Source organism: Danio aesculapii, chromosome 22, assembly GCF_903798145.1.
Source record: "Danio aesculapii chromosome 22, fDanAes4.1, whole genome shotgun sequence".
Classification (NCBI taxonomy): Eukaryota; Metazoa; Chordata; class Actinopteri; order Cypriniformes; family Danionidae; genus Danio; species Danio aesculapii.
The window spans coordinates 2,601,229-2,625,196 of record NC_079456.1 but is presented as its reverse complement, the minus strand read 5'-3'; the positions used below and the strand labels follow the sequence as shown (position 1 = coordinate 2,625,196).

Sequence of the window (23,968 nt, the reverse complement as noted above, 5' to 3'; positions counted from 1 at the left end):
GATGACTCGACTGATCTTCACGGCTGCTTCGCGATCCAGTCTCCATGTATCTTGTGTTTGCACTCAGTTTACCGCTCTTCACCCAGTGCAAACACAGATTCACGGAGACTGGAGCGCAAGCGCGAAACAGCCATAAGGATCAGTAGAGTCATCAAGCAGATCGCTCGGCTGTGTTTGTGCTCAGTAAACAGCGGAGGGTGAACTGATGACCTTCTCTGCCAATCACAAGCATATCTGTTGAGCACGTGAACACAATGGCCAATCAGCGCTGTTTTAAGAAAGCCATCAACAGTGCTTTAAATGTTAGCGGGAAATTGACAATTTTTTTTAATTCAGTAACGTGACAAGTCTAATATAGTGAAAGAATCAGTTCATTAACTTGAGTTTGATAAATGGCATCTAAAATGTGTGTTTGGAAAAGAAAACGTTAGCTAACTAGTGCCGTTTCCCTTAACTTAGCTGAAAATGAGCTCTGATATCCCTTTATATTTTCACCATTCATTCAGAACGGACCTTCGGGTCACTCAGAAGGCGGTGAAATGCTAAATTTGTGTCTCTTTCTATTCGCTGGTAAGATATACAGCCAAGTACACAACGTTCTAATGTAACTCCCAACAATACTTCCGGGTTTCTTCCCACCGCAGCCTCGATTTCGCTTTTAAAAATGGCAGCCGCGTGAAATCAGTCTATGGCGAGTCAGTCTCTCTCTGACTCTTGCTCTCCCGCAGTTCGGTGGTGGCTTGCGCTTAGGCGGTCTGGCTGGCGGTGCTCCGCATGCCAGGCGATGCATCTACATGCCGCTCTCCTTAGAATTTTGTTATTGTTAACATTTTGTTAACTAGTTTGTTTATTTTGATACTTTGTTTTCATAGCAGGTAGTGGATTCAAGAGTTCACACTTAGATATTGCTTGACAACTGTTAGCAAGTTTGGTATGCTGTCCCGGGAGAGAACCCTGAGCTCGGAGATAGTTGAGCCCAGGGCTCCCGCCTGGTCCATAGAGCATATGAGGGGAGTACGAGATCAGGTGGTTCTCGAGAGCTCCCCGTGGTAAAGGAGGAGAAGGGGTGGATGGGGGGTTTCTTCGGAAAACGAAGATAAGAGAGTAGTTCTAGCTAGGCTACTTATAGTGAGTTGGGGTTAATCTGACTGGCTAACTAGTGAATGTAGATGAGTGGCCAGCTGAGTCAATCATATCACGTGCTCCTCTCGAAATTAGTTTGAAAACTTCACTTATTTTTCAGTCACGTTTTGGTATTTATATAGTTTAGTGAAGGTAAGCAGTGGCCTGGAAGACTCACCTGTTTTTTTATTCCTTTTACGGGAGTTGTAGGTAACATCTGTCCATTTAAAAACAGTATAGTCAGAGACCTGTTTCCTTAGCTGCCCTACCTGTCTACTTGATTTCTGTTTTGTTAATGTTTTGCTTAATATTTCTGTGAATTAAAGCGTATTGACGGAACGTCAATTTATTAATTCAGTCGTCTGTGTCTTTCATATGTTCGGCTCAAACCTTGGTTGTTGTTGTTCGAGCCAGTGTTAAGTTTTGGGCCGTAACAGTCTGATATATACATTCATTACTATCATATGTACTGGTGAGGATTTCATATGTAATGTTTTGAACATCCAATAGTATATGCAAGTAATTTATATGTAAATATACATGTGTTTATGTATTTGTTGATACGCAAAGTTTGATTTAAATTGCACCTCCTAAATACGGCTTCTCCTTTGTGTGAACTCTAAGATGTTTCCTCAGCTCTGAAGACCTCCAGTGTGGAGCAGCGTGTGTTCATTAAGGTGTGATGATCGTCTGAAACTCCTCCCACAATGACTGCATGGGTACGGTCTCTCTCCAGTGTGGATCATCTCATGTGTTTTCAGGTTTCTTGAACGGTTGAATCTCCTGTCGCAGTGTGAACACCTGTACGGTTTCTCTCCAGTGTGGATCATCTGGTGTCGTTTCAAGTCTGCGGATGTGATAAAACTCCTCCCACACTCAAGGCACACAAACTCTTTCACACCAGTGTGGGTTTTCTGATGTTGTTTCAAGTTTGACAGCACTGTATAACTCTTTCCACACTCAGAACATGAATACGGCCTCTCGTTTGTATGAACTCTAAGATGATCCTTCAGCTTTGAAAAAATAAAAAATGTTTTGCCGCACTGATCACACCTGTGTGATTTCTCTCCAGTGTGGATCATCTGATGTCTTTTCAGGTTTCCCAAACGATTGAATCTCATGTCGCAGTGTGAACACTTGTAAGGTTTCTCTCCAGTGTGGATCATCATATGAAGGTGGACATCATGTTTGCTCTTCAAACTTTTTCCACACTGGGTGCAGATGAAACCTTTTCCAGCTGTTCTTTCCATTAAGATACTATGTTCGATCTTTAGTTGACTTTCACTTTCACTTTTGACATGATGTTTCTCCTCATCTTCACTCAGTTCTTCACTCTCCTCCTTCACCATCACATCTGAAAATTAAGTAAACAAGTTGTTTGAGAGGCTAGTTTTTATCTATACAGTCAAATAATCACGCATAAGAGCGTTTGTGTGTTTGGCAGAGGTGTGTAAGTAGTCAAATAACTGATATGTCTGGGGCTGTCAAAGTCAAAGGTGCCCTATAAAGAAAATCTAGGCATAGTCGAAGAAATGTGTATACCGTGAGGCTCAAACACCATCGTTTCCTTGTTCTCATGTAAATTCTGTGAATGTAAAGCCTCGGTAGACAAAATGTCATTCAGAAAACCAAACAGACTGTATTGGAAAAATATTGAACTCCCATCGGTTTCATGCAGAGATTGAACATTAATAAAGTATTAATTAAGTCCTTCACTTTGCCCTAAATGTGACTAATGAACACTTACGTTACTCAAAAAAATCATCATGAAGATTATTGCAAACACCCAATGTTGTACATCTATTTTATCTGTTTGAATTATTTTTACTAGCTTAGGTATATCTAAAGGATTATTTAAATATCACTTTCATTTTCTAACACACACTCTCAAATATATTATATATATATATATATATATATATATATATATATATATATATACACACATACATACATACATACATACACACACACACACACACACACACACACACACACACACACACACATGTATATATATGTATATATATGTGTATATATATATATATATATATATATATATATATATATATATATATATATATATATATATATATATATAAACAGCCCTGAGTAAGAAGCAGCCATCTGCCATTAGAGTTTCGACCTGCTGAAGATAATGGGCCTTATCATACACCTGACGCAATAAGGTGCAAGACGTGTTTTCCCTGACGTGTTGCTATTTTCAGACCAGTGCAATCTTAATTTTCCCGTTTTCCGCCACGTTGTTTAAATTGCAAATCCATTTGCATCACTTTGTGGACTCATGGGTGTTCCAATTTAGAAAAGAGGTGTGTTAAGGCGCATTGTTGGAGCGTTGCTATTTTGAGTAATTAAAATAGACTGTTCAACAGACCAGCTGAAGGCAGGTCTAAAGTGCAGAGCGCGTTAGTTGTGCACCTCACATACACATTGCTTAAAACACACAGGATGCAGAGCAATACGCAAATATTTTTAAAAATGAAAAATAATTAAAGGAATTCAATATTACAAAAATGATTACTTTATACATAAATATAAAAACCACTGCCTTCATCACAGGAGTCTTTTTTCATTTTTTTCACGACAACTTGCTTTTATATAATGTTTTTAATATTAGTAGTAGTATTATTTATTATATGCATATTTATATTTCTTTTATTAAAATCTAGCTTAGATATGTCCACTGTGTTTGGATATAACAATTTTTTTTTTACCACACTTCATTATTACTGTTCATTTATTCCTTTGCTGGAAATTAGAACTCAATTTAGAAATAGTTTTGAAACAAATCTTTGCATTTAACAAATGAGATTAATTATGTAGGCTGATGGATGTCTTCAGTGGAGTGTACAAGACCGTTTCCTTACTTTACGAAAAAGAGAAAGTGAAAGTAAAGAGGCTGAATGGAGGAGGCTCGTTCTTTTTCCTCGCGCTGCAGATGCTCTGTTTAACTGTTTTCTCTCTAGTGAAGCGTTCAGTTTTTACACTTTTACACGTAGATTATATATGTGGAGTTTTAGATGAAGCACAAATAAACAGCGACAGGAGTTTCCATAGACCGATGCATTCTCACACACTTTCTTTTTTACATTTAACATTAATCTTTTTTCTGAATCTGCCATGTTGATGCATAGATGTGTGTAGCTCCACCCCGTTTTGAAAAAAAAGCACAATCTCATTTGAATTTAAAGCGACAGTCACCAAAATTATACAACTTGACTCAAAGCCTAAAAGGGTCAGTTTCAGAGCGTTATAAAACATTATTTGCAGTGTTTTTGAGCTGAAACTTCACATACACACTCTGGGGACATCAGAGACTTATTTTATATTTAGTTAAAAAAGAAATGATAGGTCCCCTTTAAAGTTGCAGATCATCAAACTAATTTAAATGTTTGTCAAATATTCATTCATTCATTTCCATTTCGGCTTAGTTACTTTTTTAATCAGGGGTCGCCACAGCAGAATGAACCACCAACTCTCCGGCATATGTTTTACGCAGCGGATGCCCTTCCAACCGCAATCCATCACTGAGAAACACCCATACACTCTTGCATTCACACACATACATTATGGACAATTTAGCTTATTCAATTCCCCTTAAAAGCATGTCTTTGGACTATGGAGGAAACTGGAGCACCCAGAGGAAACCTGCGCAAACATGGTGAGAGCATGCAAACTCCATACAGAAACGCCAACTGACCTACCCGGGGATTGAACCAGCAACCTTCTTGCTGTGAAGCGATTGTGTTACCCACTGCACCACCGTTCTGCCCCATTTGTCAAACAAATAAAAATAAAACACATAAACATCATGCTGTTTTATAATGAAGGCTTTTAATAATTAGAAATAACATGATCCAAAACTATATAGCATTGAAAATATAATCCAAAAACATAATCAAAGATCCTGATATAAGAATAACCTAAAATTAAATCCAGCAAACATAATCCAAAACTACATAGCCCTGTGTGAAAAATGTGTTTGTCCGCTAAACCTAATAACTGTGTGGGCCACCCTTATCAGCAACAACTGCAATCAAGTGTTTTCAATAACTAACAATGAGTGTTACAGCGCTGTGTTCAGAAATTATGGCCCAATCATCCTTGCAGAATTGTTGTAATTCAGTCACATTGGAAGGTTTTCGAACATGAACTACTTTTTTTAAGGTCATGCTACATCCTCTCAATTGGATTTAGCTCAGGACTTTGACTAGGCCACTCCAAAGTCTTCAGTTTGGTTATCTTCAGCTATTCAGAAGTGGATTTGCTGGTTTGCTTTGGGTCATTTTACAGCTGCAGAACCCAAGTCGGCTTCAGCTTGATGTCACTAACATGGCCGCCCAGATAGAATACAAATGTGGGCCACTTTAGGCAGTTATGCGCTACTGGTGGTCTTCTTTCGGCCAAGACAAAATGAACGTGAGCCTGAAGTGGCCCACCTGTAAATTACAAAAGCAGGCCAAATATTCAAATTTATACATGGGCCATTTAAAGCAAAGATTAGGCACTTATGGCAAAATGCTAAATTTGAAAACAGTCAATTTGGCCCAAATGATAGAGGACAAATGTGGGCCACAGTTGGCAAAAATGTGGAATAGTCATTTAAGGGTAATCTGGGTCTAAACCCAAAGTAGCTCACATGTGTGGGTGCAAATGTGGCCCAGATATTATAAAACAAATGTGGGCAACATTTGGCAAATATTTAGCCCAGTTAGCTCTGGCTAATGAGGCTGCGAGCCTAAAGTGGCCCAGATGTGATATGACAAATGTTGCCCAGTTATCTTCAGACATATGTTGGCCACTTTTGGCAAATATTTGGCAAAGTAAGCTCTGGCTAATGTGGCTGGGAGCCTAAAGTGGCCCAGATGTAATATGACAAATGTTGCCCAGTTATCTTCAGACATATGTGGACCACTTTTGGCAAATATTCAGCACAGTAAACTCTGGCTATGTGGGTCAGATGTAAGTGTCTGGTGTGGGCCATACCTGGCCCAAAATAAAAGCAAACTGTGGCCCAGAATAGGGTCAGTTCTGGTTCATTTGGTAAAATTCTGGCTGATATGTGGAATTGCTATGGCTTAATTGTGGCCCGAATCTGGCAAACAATAGCGTACCGCCCAAGTGCCATCAATCCATGTGGTATGTGGGCCGGAAGTGAGTGTTCGGTGTGGGCCGGATTTGAGCCACATGAATTTTGCTATCTGGGTGGACATTCTCCTTCAGTATATTTTGGTACACAGCAGAATTCATGGACCCCCTATATATATATATATATATATATATATATATATATATATATATATATATATATATATATATATATATATATAGCACGGTATATATAGTGTTGGTAGCATAATCTGAAAGGTAGGATAAAATGTCAGAACACCAGAACATGAGAAAATTACTGACTTGAAATCGCTTTGCTTCTGTCCCCTGATACATTCTCGCAGTTTCATCTTCTCTTGATCAGGTTTTTTATCAGATTTACTCGTGGTTTTAATATATATATATATGCTACAGTTACTATTTAGGTAGGCCAATATGCCATTATTTATTTTCTCTGCTCACTGCGTGCGAAACAATAATCACCAACCAATGAGAGCGACTATCAATGTAAGAAAGCTGATTGGTCAAAACTGACTACCTTTATGTGTGTGCGTGCACACACACTCAACACAGCTTTGCTTGCTGTTTTTCACTCTGACTTATTCACATTCTCTCACTCTCACTCTCGCTCTCACACACACACACACACACACACACGCACAGGTTAATGCCGGATCAATTAAAATAAATACGCAAAACACGAATATCTCACATTTCCCGGAGCAAGATCTAGCTCAAATTAAGCACTGCCGCGAACAGTTCATTTGCCGTACTTAACAGGTTTCCTTTGCTCCAATGAGGCAAGCAGAGCTCGCAGCACTCGAACTCCCAGATAGACCTTCCAAACTCCCATCCTGCCCCTGCTGTTTTGCACTTTATGCTGGAGCTCCTCACATGCCTTCTTTCGGCTTTCGCTCGGCTGGTCCTTTGCCGCAAAGGCTGCATGGTGGCTTTCAAAATGTCTCAACATTACAAGAGGAAATGCGTTTTGCTCAGGGCAGAGCACCAGAGCTTTAAATAAAAGCAAATGTTCCTGCCCACTCATTTTGAAACGCTCGATGTTCCTCAGGATTATTTTCTTTTTGCCATCATCACCACTCATGAATGTTGTTTGAATTTAGGTGCGCGCGCGGTTACCATAGAAACATAAGTTTACCGCACACACGCATCATTCGAAACGTTGAGTTTTTATTATTTGTCCCGCAAAAAATTACAATATTACAATAACGAGAGAATTGTAATTGTACTTTCAATAGGTCACTGATTTCTCCTTATCTGGCGGGTATTTCTTTAAAACTGTAAAATATTCTTGAAGGGAGACCGCTGGAGAGCCAGGTATTTTTGGTCAAAGAGCCACTTGTGGCTTGCGAGCCATACGTTCCCGACCACTGCCTTAAAACATTGCTTTCCAGCTGCAACCGCACTTCATTCTCGAAATTTATAGTTTGTCTAAAGTGATGTATACAAACTATATAGTATACTATGAGCAGGAATACAATCAGCCAGCGCAGTCGGATCTCCACAGTCAAAAGTGCCATTTTGTGTCTGGTGGTTTGTTTACTTGCGGGAGCTCCATTGACATTTTCCCGCACATTAATTCTGACCAATTGATAAGCAGTTTTGGAACTACGTTCAACAACATCTGGCCAATGAGAGATGTGGATTTTGTCACATGACTGCATTTTGATTCTTTTCAACTGGTTCGGACCAAAGCAAACAGTTTGGTGTGAAAACGACCCAAAGACAGCAGAAAATCCTACCGTGTATCATTTGGTGCCCTTGATCCAGATCAAATGAAGCGAACTACAGATGTGAAAGCTCCCTAAGTTCCCTTTAACGAACAAGAATACGGCTTCATCTATGTATGAATGAAAACTGTTTTGCTGCATTGATCACATCTGTGTGTTTTCCCTCCTGTGGGCTATCATGTGTCGATTAAGGTGTGCCGATTTCTTGAAACTCCTCCCACACAAAGAACATATGCAGGGTTTCTCTCCAGTGTGAGTCCTCTGGTGTATTTTCAAGCCCGCCGCTCTAATAAAAGTCTTCTTACACTTAACGCACACAAACGCCCTCACACCAGCGTGGATCTTCTTATGGTCTGATAAACTTGACGTCTGCGTGAATCTCTTTCCACACTCCGAGCATGAATAAGGCCTCTCCTTTGTATGAACTCTGAGGTGTTTCTTCAGCCCTGAAGACCACAGAAATGTCTTGCTGCACTGATCACATTGGTGCGGTTTCTCTCCAGTGTGGATCTTCAAGTGTTGATGAAGGTATGATGATTGAGTGAAACTCCTCCCACATTGATCACATGTGAATGGTTTCTCTCCAGTGTGACTCCTCACATGTGCTCTCAGTCGTTTTAACTGACTGAACCTCCTGTCGCAGTGTGAACATGCGTACGGTTTCTCTCCGGTGTGGATCGTCAGGTGTTTCTTCAAGTCTGTCGCTCTACTGTAAGTCTTCCCACACTCAGAGCACACATGCTCTTTAACACCAGAGTGGATCTTCTGATGTTGTGATAAAGTTGACTGCAGTGTGAAACTCTTTCCACACTCAGAGCATGAGTAAGGCTTGTCGTTTTTATGAACTCTAAGATGGATCTTCAGATTTGAAATCCACAGAAAGGTTTTGCCGCACTGATCACATCTGTGCGGTCTCTCTCCAGTGTGAGTCAGCATGTGTTGATTAAGGTATACTGATCGTGTGAATCTCTTCCCACACTGAGTGCAAGGGAACGGTTTCTCTCCACTGTGGATCATCATGTGATGCTTGAGAATGAATTTCCGGCTGAAACTCTTTCCACACTGAGTGCAGGTGAAACCATTTAAAATACTGTGTTCAGTCTCTGATTGAGTTTCAGTTTCACTTTTGACATGATGTTTCTCCTCATCTTCACTCAGTTCTTCACTCTCCTCCTTCACAATCACATCTGAAAATTAAGTAAATAGGGTACATTTTAGGAGGCTAGTTTTGACAGCAGATGCCATGCTGGAATCTTTGAATCAAACAGTCAAATGATCATAAGAGCATTGCTGTGTTAGGCTGAAATCCGCAGGTGGCCAAGCAACGCTTTTGCTCCATTTTCCATGAGCTGATCTGACTTCAGAAAACCCAGTATCTGGATTGACCACCATCTCCTTCACATAGAGTCGCCCTCGTGTTGAAAAGTCTGTGTTTTCAAACCTTTCTTCATTCAAGTGTCATTAAAAGCTCCATAGTAATGAGGATGGCAAGTATAACTCCACAAAAACACAGAGCCAGCATTAGGGATGGCTGATATGGAATTTATATGCATCCACTGAGATTAATAAAGTCCAGAATCTTTAGAGAACAGAATTCATTTGCATGTCTTTAATCAACCCTGCTCCTGGATGTCCACTATCCTGCAGAGCTCATTCATTCATTTTCCTTCAGCTTGGTTCCTTTATTCATCAGGGGTCTCCACAGTGGAATTACCCGCCAACTTATTCAGCATATGTTTTACACAGTGGATGCCTTTCTGGCAGCAATCCAGTACCAGGAAACACCCGTACACACTCATACACTACAGCCAATTCAGTTAATCAAATCCCCTATAGCGCATGTGTTTGGACTGTGGGGTAATCCAACGACAGGGAGAACATGCAAGCTCCACACAGAAACGCCAAGTGACCGGGACTCGAACCAGTGACCTTCTTCCCGTGAGGCGACAGTGCTAACCATTGAGCCACCATGTCCCCCACCCTGCAGAGCTCAACCATATTTAAACATTGAAGCAGCTGATCAAGCTTTTCAGGGTCATATAAAATGCACACGCAGATCTATGAGGCGCCACATAGGATATCAACACACGTATCAACACATACATTAAACACATGCATATACAACAATAACTTATTTGAAATTATTCGCATGTATACAATTGGACGTTCAAAACAACGTTAGCTTAAAGGGGCTAATAATATTGACCTTAAAATGGCTTTTAAAAAATTTAAAACTGCTTTTATTCTAGCCGAAATAAAACAAATAAGACTTTCTCCAGAAGAAAAAATATTATCGGACATACTGTGAAAATTTTCTTGCTCTGTTAAACATCATTTGGGAAATATTTAAAAAAAAAAAATTTTTAAATCAAAGGGGGGGGCTAATAATTCTGACCTCAACTTTACGTGTATATTCATATAAACTTGATACACAATCACTCGCTTATAGACCTTTTTCTCCTGCTTGAATGCTTCATTTGTTTATAACTGTGATCAGTGAGAGCAGCATTTCCCAACCGATGGTTCTCAATCCAAAAGTGGGTGTCAATACCGTTTTTACTGTAGGTTACAGTGTTTTTGTGAAGCACAACTTTGATTTCCTGATTTCCTGATCCTGTCTGATGCGGTTCAATGCGAGAGAAAAATATCCTTCTAAAGCCTGGTTTATCCTTCTGCGTCGAGTGATCGGCGTGATCCATGGCGCATGCCTTGCATGTTGCCGTGCATTCATACTTCTGTGTGCTGTTTGTATTCCTCTGCAAAAACACTTCCGAAACGCTAGCTAGCAGTAGGTCTTTATGTTCCTCTGTGTCGTGTTTCTTCACTGGTGTTTTGTTTTTTCTGAACGCTTCCTTAATGTACAAGTGGCTCAAACTTGCTCATTTTGAGGCAGGAACTGGCGGACGTGCAACAACTTTAATCATAAGGTAAACACAAAACAACAGTCTCCATCCGGAGCTCCTTCACGGGACTCTAAACAGTCACTCCATCAGGCTCGCGCGTTCTCTTGACAGGAACAGAAATGAACCGATTCAGATGTGCGTTTGATACTTCAGAAAACATGCAACCTTACAGAACTCCACAGACTATTAAAATAAAGTGATCTATTGTTGTACAAATGTGAGCATTTTAGTGACTATTATATACTATCTATTATAGATAGACTGTTAATGACGATACTACTGTTCACAAACTACAGTGCCACAGCCAGAATTTTGGAGGCATAGCATCGTGATACTACCATAGTACCAGTAAACCGTGCAATCCTAATATATAGACATATATTTACAACTGTCAATGAATAAGCATCAGAAAGCGGCATCATGATCATGAAGTTCAAAAACGTTCAATACTTCATGAACTCATATATTTTTGCTGCCATTACAACTCTTGACTCTTTTATTGTCAATAAAACATGGCAATTAAAAAAAGTTCAACTTTTTTACTGTTTAATTTTAATTGATTTTAAAGAAAGTGTGTTTGAGTTGTAAACTTAATGTATGTGGGTCCCACATTCTAAACAATAATTATTAATGTGTAATTTGTGAAATTAAATGATATATTAATAAGTACTTTAACTGATGAAGGTGTCAAAGAAGAACAACCACTATTAATCAGCCTCATAATCGAAGAGTAATGAATAAACACAAACCTATGAGTTCTTCAGTCTCTTCCTGTTTAATTCTGCAGGGTTCTGGATCACTCATCTTCTCACTGTCCTTCAATAAACTCTGTCTTTGTCTTTCACTGATGGCGGCAGAGCTTCAGGAGAAGAAACAAGAGAAATCTGATTCATTTACACTGATTGAGGAAATATTCTTAGAATTATTATAAGTAATTTGCTCAGAATCAGCAGACACCAATGAAATTAACTTAATGTGGGAATTTGTAGATCTGAAGACATCAGTATAAGGAAAAACAGGAACTATTGACATGAAATAAAGAGGATTTCAGCAGCTCTGATCATATTGATGAGCCTCAAACTATAAACACTCATTAAACAGACATTCAGGGTCAGCAGATCAGCTCATTTCATCTTACTGGGTGTTTGCAATATGAGCTTAATACTACTGTAATTCATAAAAACATATAGACAGTTGCATTAATATGAATATAAATACTATACAAGTATTTATAACAAATAAAATAATTAGACTAGCAGTAGCATAAATACACAGAATTTGGGAAACCATAAAAACCTTCAGAAAAAAAAAAGTAATTTATAGTTTTCTGCATCAAAATTCATATATTTGCCGCGGTAGATTCCCATCATTCATGACAAATCATACATTTAAATATTCCTTAAAAACAGAAAAACCCAAACACATTCACTCATATCTTCCTCTCAGAGCTCCTCTCTGCCTGCTGTATTGTTTTGGTCAGCAGACACACAGATAGAGGTGAACTCAATGCAGAAACTAGTCGCAGATTGTCGCTTTAATAAACTGTAAAGTGTGTTTTATTGTTGTGTAAACACGAGAAAAAGCGTCAACGACTCACCTCAGCTCTGAAGACTCGACGCCGAATGAACGCGTCAGCGATGACGTCATCGCGGCGATGCGGGAGAAACGGCGGATAAACAAATGCGCGCAGAATACTACTGATAATCCAAAACCAAAACAATGGGCTTTATGCACAGTAAAGGTTTTTTTAATCACCGATAAACTTCCAGAAAAAGGTTAATGTGAATATTTTCAATTTCATAAGGTTTCTTTTGCATTGATAATGTAACTTAATCAGAGTATAGATCATTTCAATGTCATGTCATTGGCCAACTAACTTTTCCTTGGTATCAAACTATTCACTAACTGTAGCAAGAGATAATTCAATCATAACTTAATGTTAAAGCATCTATCATAACATTATTTATTAATATGTGGCTCTTTAGATTCTCGGAAGCTACAGAAATTAAACATGTAAATCAGGAATACGTTGGGACCATTGTTTTTGTTGATATCCCTCAAAAAGGGCTATAATCAATTTCAATATGCCTCGCTTCAACTGAGCAGTTTGGTGCAGTACAGGTAACCTTTATCAGGCTTGTGTCTTTTCTGCCAAGTGGTACCCAAAATACTCAAATCTGAGTTATTGAAAATCTTTAGAAATAGAAAGTTGATATATTTCAATTCATGTAAAATACTGGGAGAAAAAATACAAAACCACATTTCAATAAGGTTTTATATATATATATATATTTGTTTCTCTTGAATTTTGCTCTTTTTATTTATTTTTTTATTTAATATTTTTCTCTAACATACAGTTGAAGTCAGAATTATTAGCCCCCCCGAATAATTCACCCCCCCCTGCTTATTTTTTCCCCAATTTCTGTTTAACGGAGAGCAGATTTCGTCAACACACTTCTAATCATAATAGTTTTAATAACTCATCTCTAATAACTGATTTATTTTCTCTTTGTCATGATGACAGTAAATAATATTAGACTAGATATTCTTCAAGACACTTCTATACAGCTTAAAGTGACATTTAAAAGCTTAACTAGGTTAATTAGGTTAACTAGGCAGGTTAGGGTAATTAGGCAAGTTATTGTATAACGACGGTTTGTTCTATAGAAAATGTTTTTTTTTTATTATTAAAACTGCATTGATTCTAGTCAAAATAAAACAAATAAGACTTTCTCCAGAAGAAAAAAAAATTATCAGACATACTCTGAAAATGTCCTTGCTCTGTTAAACATCATTTGGAAAATATCTAAAAAAGGAAAACAATTCAAGGGGGGCTAATAATTCTGACTTCAACTGTATAAGTTTGGGTGTGCTAATTTTTGGATCGTTATCGTGAATAATTTTGTTAGATTAGCTCCAGATTTGGCTTTGGTACTGACTAATTTTATGTATTTGCACAAAAACAACACTGTAAAGAATCCTGTAGAAAACATTCATTTAAATGAGACATTTGTGAGGGGTGTACTCGTATATGTTGAGCACTGCATATGTTTTATTATTTAAGGAAAACATAACCCACGACTACATATCCCTGAAAATATCACCTAAAACCATAATCCATGATCCTGGTATAATAAAACATACATAATATGATATAAACATAATGATAGATCCTGCTAACATAATCCAAAACTACATAGCCCTGTGTGAAAAAGTGTTTGCCCCCTAAACCCAATAACTGGTTGTGCCGGCCTTAGCAGCAACAACTGAAATCATGCGTTTTCAATCATTTACAATGAGTCCGTTACAGTGCTGCGGCGGGATTATGGCCCACTCATCTTTGCAGAATTGTTGTAATTCAGCCAAACTGGAGAGTTTCAGCATGAACTGTCTTTTTAAGGTCATGCCACATCATCTCAATTGGATTTAGGTCAGGACTTTGACTAGGCCATTCCAAAGTCCTCATTTTGTTTTTCTTCAGCCAATCAGAAGTGGTTTTGCTGGTGTGCTTTAGATCATTTTTCAGCTGCAGAACCCAAGTCGGCTTCAGCTTGATGTCACTAGCATCCCTGTAGGATATTTTGGTACACAGCAGAATTCATGGTTCCCTTTAAGAAGCAGCAAAGGAGCCCCAGACCATCACCATTTATACCTTTTTCCAGATTGGTAGATCTAAATTATTTTCTCTCATTTGTTTTTGAACTTCTTTAGATCTCAGCACGATTTCTAGCTTTTGAGGACCTTTTGGTCTACTTCACTTTGTGAGGCAGGTACTATTTAGGGGATTACTTTATTGTCAACAGAAGTGGCAGGAATCATGCCTTGGTGTAGCTAGAGAAATTGAACTCAGGAGTTAAGTTTTAACAAGGGGCAAACACTTTCCCTTAAAGGGGCAGTTATGGACTTAAGCTGCGGTCACGCTGCACTTTTCTCCCCATAGATTTATGCATGTGAATGCGTCAGACCAGAAATGCAAGTTTCTGCAAAAAGTTTCGCAGTTCGCTGCGTTGGAAAGTTCAAGCTTGGTGAACTCTGACCTGCGAAATCGCATCACTTGACTGCGTGAGACCAATCGAGGATCAAAACAGGACCTCTCTGAACAGAAATTTGGAATATGGAGCAATTACATGCTTTTTTTAATGTCTAATAATCTTGTTTAATCCCGCCCCTTTTCGCAGCGCCGTACGACAGAATTTCGCAAGCTCAAACTCTAGAGTGACTGCAGCATAATGGTTAGGGAGTTGGACTTGGAGTGGAAAGGTTTCAGGTTCAATTCCCAGTCCCACAATTGAAAATGGGGGAAGTGAACGAACTTTTGATCATGCAAAAGCGTTTGTCAGTCACAGAAGTGCAATTTCAGCTCATTCGCGGAGAGAGCTAGTGATCGGTCAATTTCAGCATGATCAGTAAGAGTTTAAGTGTTTAATATAAACAACTGCACATTTGACAGGAGAAGAAAACCGTCAGGAAGTGTCCAGATTTCTCCAGTTGTGATCAATGCAGCAGCGAAGTTGATGTTGGCAAATATTAGCATATTAGCTTTTCTCGATGTAGATTTCATTTAAATCTTATTATGTTACTCCTGAAGAGGAGAATAAAAAAAATGTAACTAAAAACAACATCCATCCGACAGAAAATGACAAGTAAAAGTGTTTATACACTAGAAGCAGATGTAGCACCAGAGTCGGAGACCTTAAATTACGTCATCGAAAATAAAGACGGCACTCACGGTGCAAGGTATTTTTTAAAAATAACGTTAAACTGTTGTGTTTTTCTTTATATTTCACAAAAGGGCATCATTTACATAATATTAAGGCTTGAAAGTCTCTTTAAATTCCCTTTGAAGAACATGAATATGGCTTCTCCTTTGCATGAACTCTAAGACGGATCTTCAACTCTAAAGAAATCCAAAATGTTTTGCCGCACTGATCACATCTGTGTGTTTTCTCCCGTGTGGTACTCCATGTGTCGATTAAGGTATGATGATTTTGTGAAACTCTTCCCGCACAAAGAACATGTGAACGGTTTCTCTCCAGTGTGAACCCTCTGGTGTTTCTTCAAGTCTGAAGCTCTAATGAAACTCTTCCCACACTCGAAGCACACGAACGCTCTCACACCAGCGTGGATCTTCTGATGTTGTGTTAAAATCGACTGTCGTGTGAAACTCTTCCCACACACAGAACATGGAAAAGGCGTCTCGTTTGTATGAACTCGAAGATGGAGCGTCAGCTCGGAAGGCCTGAAAAATGTCTTGCTGCAGTGATCACATTTGTGTGGTTTCTCTCTCGTGTGGTTCGTCATGTGTTTATGAAGGTATGATGATTGTGTGAAACTCTTCCCACATTGATCACATGTGAAGGGTTTCTCTCCAGTGTGAGTCCTCTCATGTATTTCCAGTGTTTGTACCTGGCTGAATCTCTTGTTGCAGTGTGAACACTTGTACGGCTTCTCTTCAGTGTGAATCATCATGTGTTTTTTCAAGTCTCCAACTCTAATAAAGGTCTTCTTACACTTAAAGCAGACAAACTCTTTCACCCCAGCGTGGATCTTCTTATGTTCTGCTAAAGTTGACTGTCGTGTAAAACTCTTCCCACACACAGAACATAAATAAGGCTTCTCTTTCGTATGAACTCTAAGATGATCCTTCAGATTTGAAAACCACAGAAAGGTTTTGCCGCACTGATCACATTTGTGCGGTCTCTCTCCAGTGTGAGTCAGCATGTGTTGATTAAGGTATAATGATCGTGTGAATCTCTTCCCACACTGAGTACAAGGGAACGGTTTCTCTCCACTGTGGATCATCATGTGATGCTTGAGACTGAATTTCTGCCTGAAACTCTTTCCACACTGAGTGCAGGTCAAACCTTTTCCAGCTGTTCTTTCCATTGAAACACTATGTTTAGTCTTTGAGTTAGTTTCACTTTCACTTTTGACATGATGTTTCTCCTCATCTTCACTCAGTTCTTCACTCTCCTCCTTCACAATCACGTCTGAAAATTAGGTAAACAAGTTACATTTTAGGAAAAGCATGCCAAACGAGGGGCTGGAGAGATATTACTTGCTATATGAGTTATACCACAACTATGAGAGCCCATATGCTGTATTTTTCCTTAAGACACCCACATTGGCTTTTTCTTCATTAAAATGTTAATATATTGTATTTTGAAACTACATATTATCAGTGCACTGTACAATAGACTTTTTTTTTTTACTAACATTCAAATGTTGTATTTCAGAGCACAACAAAAGCAGTGTATTCCTCAAGTAAGCTTCTTCTACATTCAGACACATTCGTATGTTGTTTTGAACTGCATAACAATTAGGGATGCAACAACTATAGATTTTACAACTTTGTGTTTTAGCCAATAAAATGATTTCTGATGTTGAATCTTATTTTGACACATATTTTGTGAAAATGCTTTGACAGATTTCAAAAACTCAACAATACATTCTAGGCAAATCTACTACCCTTTCGTTATGTTCATGTTTTTGCCCCATTGACTTCCATTATAATTACTTTTTTTTACCCGATATTGTGCAGCCCTAATTGCTATTATTTTTGTATTGTCATCATTAATAATCAATTTTAATAGTAAATTAACTGCAAATGCGTTGCTCAGCTATAGCAGTTTATATCAATATCACAGCCAAACTGACACATTTTTAATTAAACTGATGACGTTTTTTTTTCATCTAACAAAAATCTTTTTAAATTGCAATGAGACATATAGAGCTATATTCACAACTGTCCATGAATAAGCATCAGAAAACTGCATCATGATGACCAAAGTTCAAAATATCTCAATACTCTGTTCATGAACTCTCTTGACACATCTTTTGACCTAATAAAATGTCAATTAAAAAAAACTTTACATTTTTTTCTCATGTTAATTGCTTTTAAATGTGTTTGAGATGCAAATTTAATTCAGGCAGGTCCCTTATTCTAAACAATAATTGGCTATATAAAATAAAATGCATTATGATAAAGTACTAAAACTGGTGGAGCGCTTGAAGATGAACTGGTCTCCAGTCTGATTATTGAAGAGTAATGAATAAACACAAACCTATTAGTTCTTCAGTCTCTTCCTGTTTAATTCTGCAGGGTTCTGGATCACTCATCTTCTCACTGTCCTTCAATAATCTCTGTCTTTGTCTTTCACTGATGGTATTAGAGAAATAAACAGAGAAATCTGATTCATTTACACCGATTGATGAAATAAAACACATTGTAATGTTATAACTTTTATATGATACAATATGTGATCTGCTCAAAATCTGCAGACATCAATAAAATTAACTTATTGTGGTAATCTGAATAAATCAATATGAAGAATGAGGTGAAAACAGGAGCTATAACTAAATAACTAACTGAATAACTAAAGGTATTCAGGATCAACAGCAGATCAGCTCATTTCAGACTGAGTGTTTGCTGAATGAACTAATTACTACTGTAATTAATTAAACACATATTTAGCATTTATATCAATACCTAGTTAATATATTAAGTATTCATAACAAATAAAGTCATCGGATTAGCAGTCGCACATCTAGAAACTGGAGAACCACAAAACCTCGAGAAAATAAAGAGCACCACAAACTAATTTTGGAATATTAACGTTACTAAAACAAACGAGGAAAGACAAAGAAACACTCAAGTTATCTTCCTCTCAGAGCTCCTTTCTGCCGGCTGTATTGTTTTGGTCAGCAGACACACAGATAGAGGTGAACTCAATGCAGAAACTAGTCGCAGATTGTCGCTTTAATAAACTGTAAAGTGTGTTTTATTGTTGAGTAAACACGAGAAAAAGCGTCAACGACTCACCTCAGCTCTGAACACTCGACGCTGAATGAACGCGTCAGTGCTGACGTCATCACGACGAAGCGGGAACAACGGAGGATCAACAAAAACAAATTCCAAACCAATAAGTTAACTTAATCATGCGTGAGGTGAAATACTGTTCATTAGGCAACGAGGGTATTTGACCTGCAATATAAATGGAGACAACACATGAAGCCGAGAAGACATTACTGTTTATTAGGCAACTTGTGAACAGCAAGAGATAAATTTAACAAGTCTAAAATGATCTTTTCCTGACTACAATCTGGAAACAAATGCTTTTAACAAAATTGAAGAATAAAAATTTAAAATAACAGTTTACACAATTTGTCCACGTTGAAAAATTTATATTAACAGAATTAATAACAGATGTTTGTATGAATCTTTTAGAGTTCACACACTTAGTTGATTATTGATAATAAAGCATATTTGACCGGCATTCCCTCCTGTTTCATCAGAAGAGAAGGGGGTGGGGGGGTCTGAGCTCAGGTAGGCCTCAAGAGCTTGTGGCGCCCTCAGAAAATTTTCTTAGGGGTGGCCAGATGAGGCTACGGCAAATCTTGGGGTGGCACACAAAAAATAATGAATTCAGTGCAATGTTATAAATTTTATTTCTGATAAATAAAATATTGTGGTTTTAATTCATTTAATAAATTCCTCTTAAAATGCTTTCATTCATTCATTCATTCATTTTCTTTTCTGCTTAGTCCCTTTATTAATCTGGGGTCACCACAGCGAACTAAACCACCAACTAATCCAGCATGTTTTATGCAGCGGATGCCCTTCCAGCTGCAACCCATCACTGGGAAACACCCATACACTCTCATTCACACTCCTACACTATGGACAATTTAGCCTACCCAATTCACCTCTACCGCATGTCTCTGGACTGTGGGGGAAACTGGAGCACCCGGAGGAAACCCACGCAAATGCGGGGAGAACATGCAAACTCCAAGTACATGTGCAAACCAAATAAAAATCCAAATGTAGTTTAAAAACACAGACAAAGGAATAAACTTAACAAAAGGCATTACTTTATACCAAAGACTATAGAATACACGTGACATGTCACTCGTTTGATTGGGGAAAGGAGTAACTGTCAATATGGCAAATAAAGCCCCGCCTTCAAGTACATGAGCCAATCAGCGATCAATTTATAGCGAATATTGCCCACCCTCTAGTACAGGAGCCAATCAGCGAACCAATTTTAATAGTTATTCAAAATATGTGATGTAATCATAACCCTGGCAAGTAGTTTCAGAGAATTTGATGTTTCCCCATTCAAACAGAATACCAAAGCGGCATTTCAAAAATGGCCGCCGAGTGAAATGACTTGCCTTAAAGGCACTTTGTATATACACCCACACACTCTCTACAGACCCAAAAACAATTATCTATATACCTTTTTGAGCCACAATATTATTAATTGTTAATTATTGTCCAGTACTAAAACACTTATATACGGTGCCAATTTGGATTACTCAATTAATTTATACTGCATGTCTTTGGACTGAGAGGGAAACCAGAGTACCAGAGTAAACCCACGCCAACATGGGGAGAACATGCAAACTCCACACAGAAACGCCAACTGACCCAGCTGAAACTTGAACCAGTGACCACTGTGCTAACTGAGTCGCCGTGCCTCCCTGTCCTGGTTAGTCTAGGAAAAGAGGGGGAGGAGTAGGGGTGGATGGGAGGAATTCTTCAAGGCGAGGATGACATGCCCCATTCACACGGGGCGTCAGCGTCAACGCTTCCCATTCACTTTGAATATGTGACGTCAGACGTTGCCGAACTGCATTGTGGATCCATCAGCGCTGCTTCAGTGGTGTTGCTTGCTGCTGAAGTTGGGACTTTTTCAACTTTTCAAGCACTGACGGAAGCATCAGCCAAACAGATTGCTGTATGCAAATGAAGACTAATTTCATTGGCTGACGCTACTATGGTGATTGCGTCAGCCCCAACTTAAGCCCTCCATCAAGCATTGATGCCGAAGCCCCTTCAGCGTCAATGCTTGATCGAGGGTGTGTCTGAGGTTGAATCTGAGATGATCATCATAGCAGCGTCAGCTAATGAAATTAGTTTGCAATTGGCTACTGTCTGAGCTGGGGTATTTGCATAAAGCGATCTAATTGACTGACGCTTCCGTTGGCGCTTGAAAACAGTTTCAACGCTCTCCATTGAATTTGAATGGGTGACGTCAGGCGTTGCCGAACTGCATTGTGGATCCGTTGGCGCCGCTTAAAACTGCGGTCACACTAGAGTTTGAGCAAAATTCTGTCGTACGCCGCTGCGAAAAGGGGCGGGATTAAACAAGATTAGACATAAAAAAACGCAAGTGATTGGTCATTTTACATTTCTGTCCAGAAAGGTCATGTTTTGATCCTCGATTGGTCTCACGCAGTCAAGTGATGCGATTTCGCAGGTCAGAGTTCACCAAGCTTAAACTTTGCACCGCAGCAAACTGCGAAACTTAACGCATGACCCTGCGTTTCCGGTCTGACGCATTCTCGTGCGTATGAATGGAAGTATATCGGGAGAAAAGCCCAGTGTGACCGCAGCTTGAGTAGTATTGCTCACTGCAGAAATTGAGACTTTCTCAACTTTTCAAGAGCCTACGGAAGCGTCAGCCAATCAGATCGCTGTATGCAAATACCCAAGCTCAGACAGTTGCCAATTGTGGACTAATTTCATTGGCTGATGCTGCTATGACGATCGCGTCAGCCCCAACTTCAGACACGCCCTCTGTCAAGCGCTGACGCTGAAGCCCTATGTGAATGGGGCGTTATGAACTTCTGCTGCAAGCAACTCCACTGAAGCAGTGCCGACGGATCCACAATTCAGTTCTGCAACGTGTTACGTCACCCATTCAAAGAGAGTGGCTGTTTCTCAACTCCAAGAATGCAGAGAACGGATATGTGTACTTGTGAAGACCGGTCTGGCCAAGTCACCTCAGAACAACAATCTCTGGAGACCACGTAAACAGAGAACGCGTCGTCTGAGAATTGGGATGTTGCGTTCTTCCTGATGGTCACATGACCTTCGCGTTTTAAATGGTAAATTATTTAAACATTACAGCATTCATACGATGATTTGTTTTTCCCCCTTCCAAAATATATACTATACATAAAAACATTATAAATATACATTGCACAATAGAAATAAAACTGATTTTAATACAAATTTCAACAAATAAATTAAGTAATTAAATGTTTATTCTTTTATTAAGATTTTCATGGTAATGTTTACTTTCACCGTTTCATTTAGGGAAACTCCTGAGATAAATATGTTATATCTCTGAACTTTCATAAATAAAATAAACCTATATAAAATGCTGCGCTTCCCAATTCCAGTCGCAATGACTTCTGGGACTTCTAAAGCGAGTTCGGTGCTCAAGTCAGCATCCATGCATCCTCGATATCAAGAACACACCTCGGGAAGTTTCACGCGTCCTCTGTATTTGCGTTCTTGTGTATTGGAATTGGAATTGAACTTTGTAAGTCGATGACGTTACACGAAAACACGAAGATCGCATATTGAGAAACAGCCAATGAGAAGCGTTGGCGCTGACGGCCCATGTGAATGGGGTGTAAGGTAAGGGAGTCTGGCCATTTATGTGCGTTCTTCACTTAAATTAATTGTGTGAGGAGACAAAATTATATATTCCACTGCACTGCTGGACATGCGATTGTGTAGCTGTAATTTACATGTTTGAATTATGCTAATTGTGATTGAGAGTGTGCACTTTATTTGATTAACATACAAATCTGGTGTTTGTGAATACAGAGGAGTTTTCAGGATGACGTGATGTGTGTAAACATCATGAACATGAAAAAAAGCTTCTTCGTATGAGCTCTAAGATGCTTCTTCAGACTTGAAGCACTGAAATTTTGCCGCATTGATCACACTTGTGTTTTTCTCTCCAGTGTGAGTCTTCATGTGTTGATTAAGGTGTGATGATTGTGTGAAACCTTTCCCACACAGAGTACATGTGAACGGTCTCTCTCCAGTGTGAGTTGATTCGTGAGATTTAAGGGAACACGCTTGATTGAATCTCCTGTTGCAGTATGAACATGCGTAAGGTTTCTCTCCAGTGTGAAGCCTCTCATGTTTCTTCAGTGTATATAACAGACTGAATCTCTTCTCGCAGTGTGAACACTTGTACGGTTTCTCTCCGGTGTGAATCCTCATGTGGATTTTCAAGTTTTTAGCTGTAATAAAACTCTTCCCACACTCAGAACAGACAAAATCCCTCACACCAGTGTGGCTCCTCTGATGTGCCTTCAAATTTGACGTCTGCGCAAAACTCTTTCCACACTGAGCGCATGAATACGGCTTCTCCTTTGTATGAACTCGAAGATGTTTCTTCAGATCTGCAGAAATAAAAAATGCTTTGCCGCACTGATCGCATCTGTGTGTTTTCTCTCCAGTGTGGATCAGCATGTGTATTTTCAGATATCCTGAACGACTGAATCTCTTGTCGCAGTGTGAACACTTGTAAGGTTTCTCTCCAGTGTGGATCAGCAAGTGACGCTTCAGATCGGATTTCTGACTGTAACTCTTTCCACACTGAGTGCAGGCGAAACCTTTCACGTCTGTTGCTTCCCCTGAAAGGCTATGTTCGGTGTTTGTGTGAGTTTCATTTTCACTCTTGACATGATGTTTCTCCTCATCTTCACTCTCCTCCTTCAGCACCACATCTGAAAATTAACAAGTCACATTTTACGTGTGTTTTGAGATGTGTGAGGGCTCAGATATGGTCACACTTTGGCATTTATACACTTAAATATATGTTTGGCCACTTCATAGACGTGACACATTTATATAGTTTACACTTAACGTCTAGTTACAAACAAAACAGATTTTATTTCATTTGGTCAACATGATTTAATTTAATTTGAGAAAGGAGAGAGTCTTCTGTACGTGTTCGAGACGTCTCTCTTAGTGGCGACAGATGTCATTTTCAAAAGGTGACTCTGCGAGGACTGGATACACTTGGATGTTTTCTAGGGGTGTCAAAATAAATTGTTTCTTCGGTGCACCACAATGCAGACGCGGACAATCGGTTCAGTAATAATCATAACTGGTTATTATGTACTGATGTCATGTATCTCATATGCGCTCTGTCGCGAGCGCTGGTATTTACAACACTACAGGCGCCGACTACTTAAAAATTTCACTGTGTGTGTTTTCTGGAAAGTCTTTCACTGGCACTTACAGCAGAAGCC

General features: G+C 39.0%; 2 protein-coding genes and 2 pseudogenes across 3 annotated transcripts in view; all 4 read right to left on the bottom strand.

Annotated features, from left to right (window-relative positions):
* Nucleotides 1-23,968, bottom strand: part of LOC130215687 (gastrula zinc finger protein XlCGF7.1-like) — a 359,478-nt pseudogene that overhangs the window by 46,058 nt on the left and 289,452 nt on the right.
* LOC130215619 (zinc finger protein 239-like) lies at nt 1,055-11,759 on the bottom strand. Of its 2 annotated transcripts, none has more exons than XM_056447467.1 (2): nt 11,653-11,759; nt 1,055-2,476 (listed from the first exon to the last, which is right to left on the bottom strand). In XM_056447467.1, exons 1-2 carry the CDS (start codon nt 11,705-11,707, stop codon nt 1,755-1,757), a joined length of 777 nt encoding a protein of 258 aa, XP_056303442.1. In that variant the 5' UTR covers nt 11,708-11,759; the 3' UTR covers nt 1,055-1,754. The 2 variants fall into 2 exon arrangements, with proteins under 2 accessions (XP_056303442.1, XP_056303441.1); XM_056447466.1 differs by lacking the exon at nt 1,055-2,476 and adding an exon at nt 7,668-9,187.
* Nucleotides 15,953-18,058, bottom strand: LOC130215637 (gastrula zinc finger protein XlCGF8.2DB-like; annotated as a pseudogene).
* Nucleotides 18,918-23,968, bottom strand: part of LOC130216554 (zinc finger protein 585A-like) — a 48,078-nt gene continuing 43,027 nt past the window's right edge. Inside the window, exon 4 of the mRNA XM_056448447.1 lies at nt 18,918-23,440. Coding sequence (XP_056304422.1) covers nt 22,596-23,440 — 845 coding nt within the window. The 3' untranslated portion in view covers nt 18,918-22,595. The remainder of the gene's footprint in view (nt 23,441-23,968) is intronic.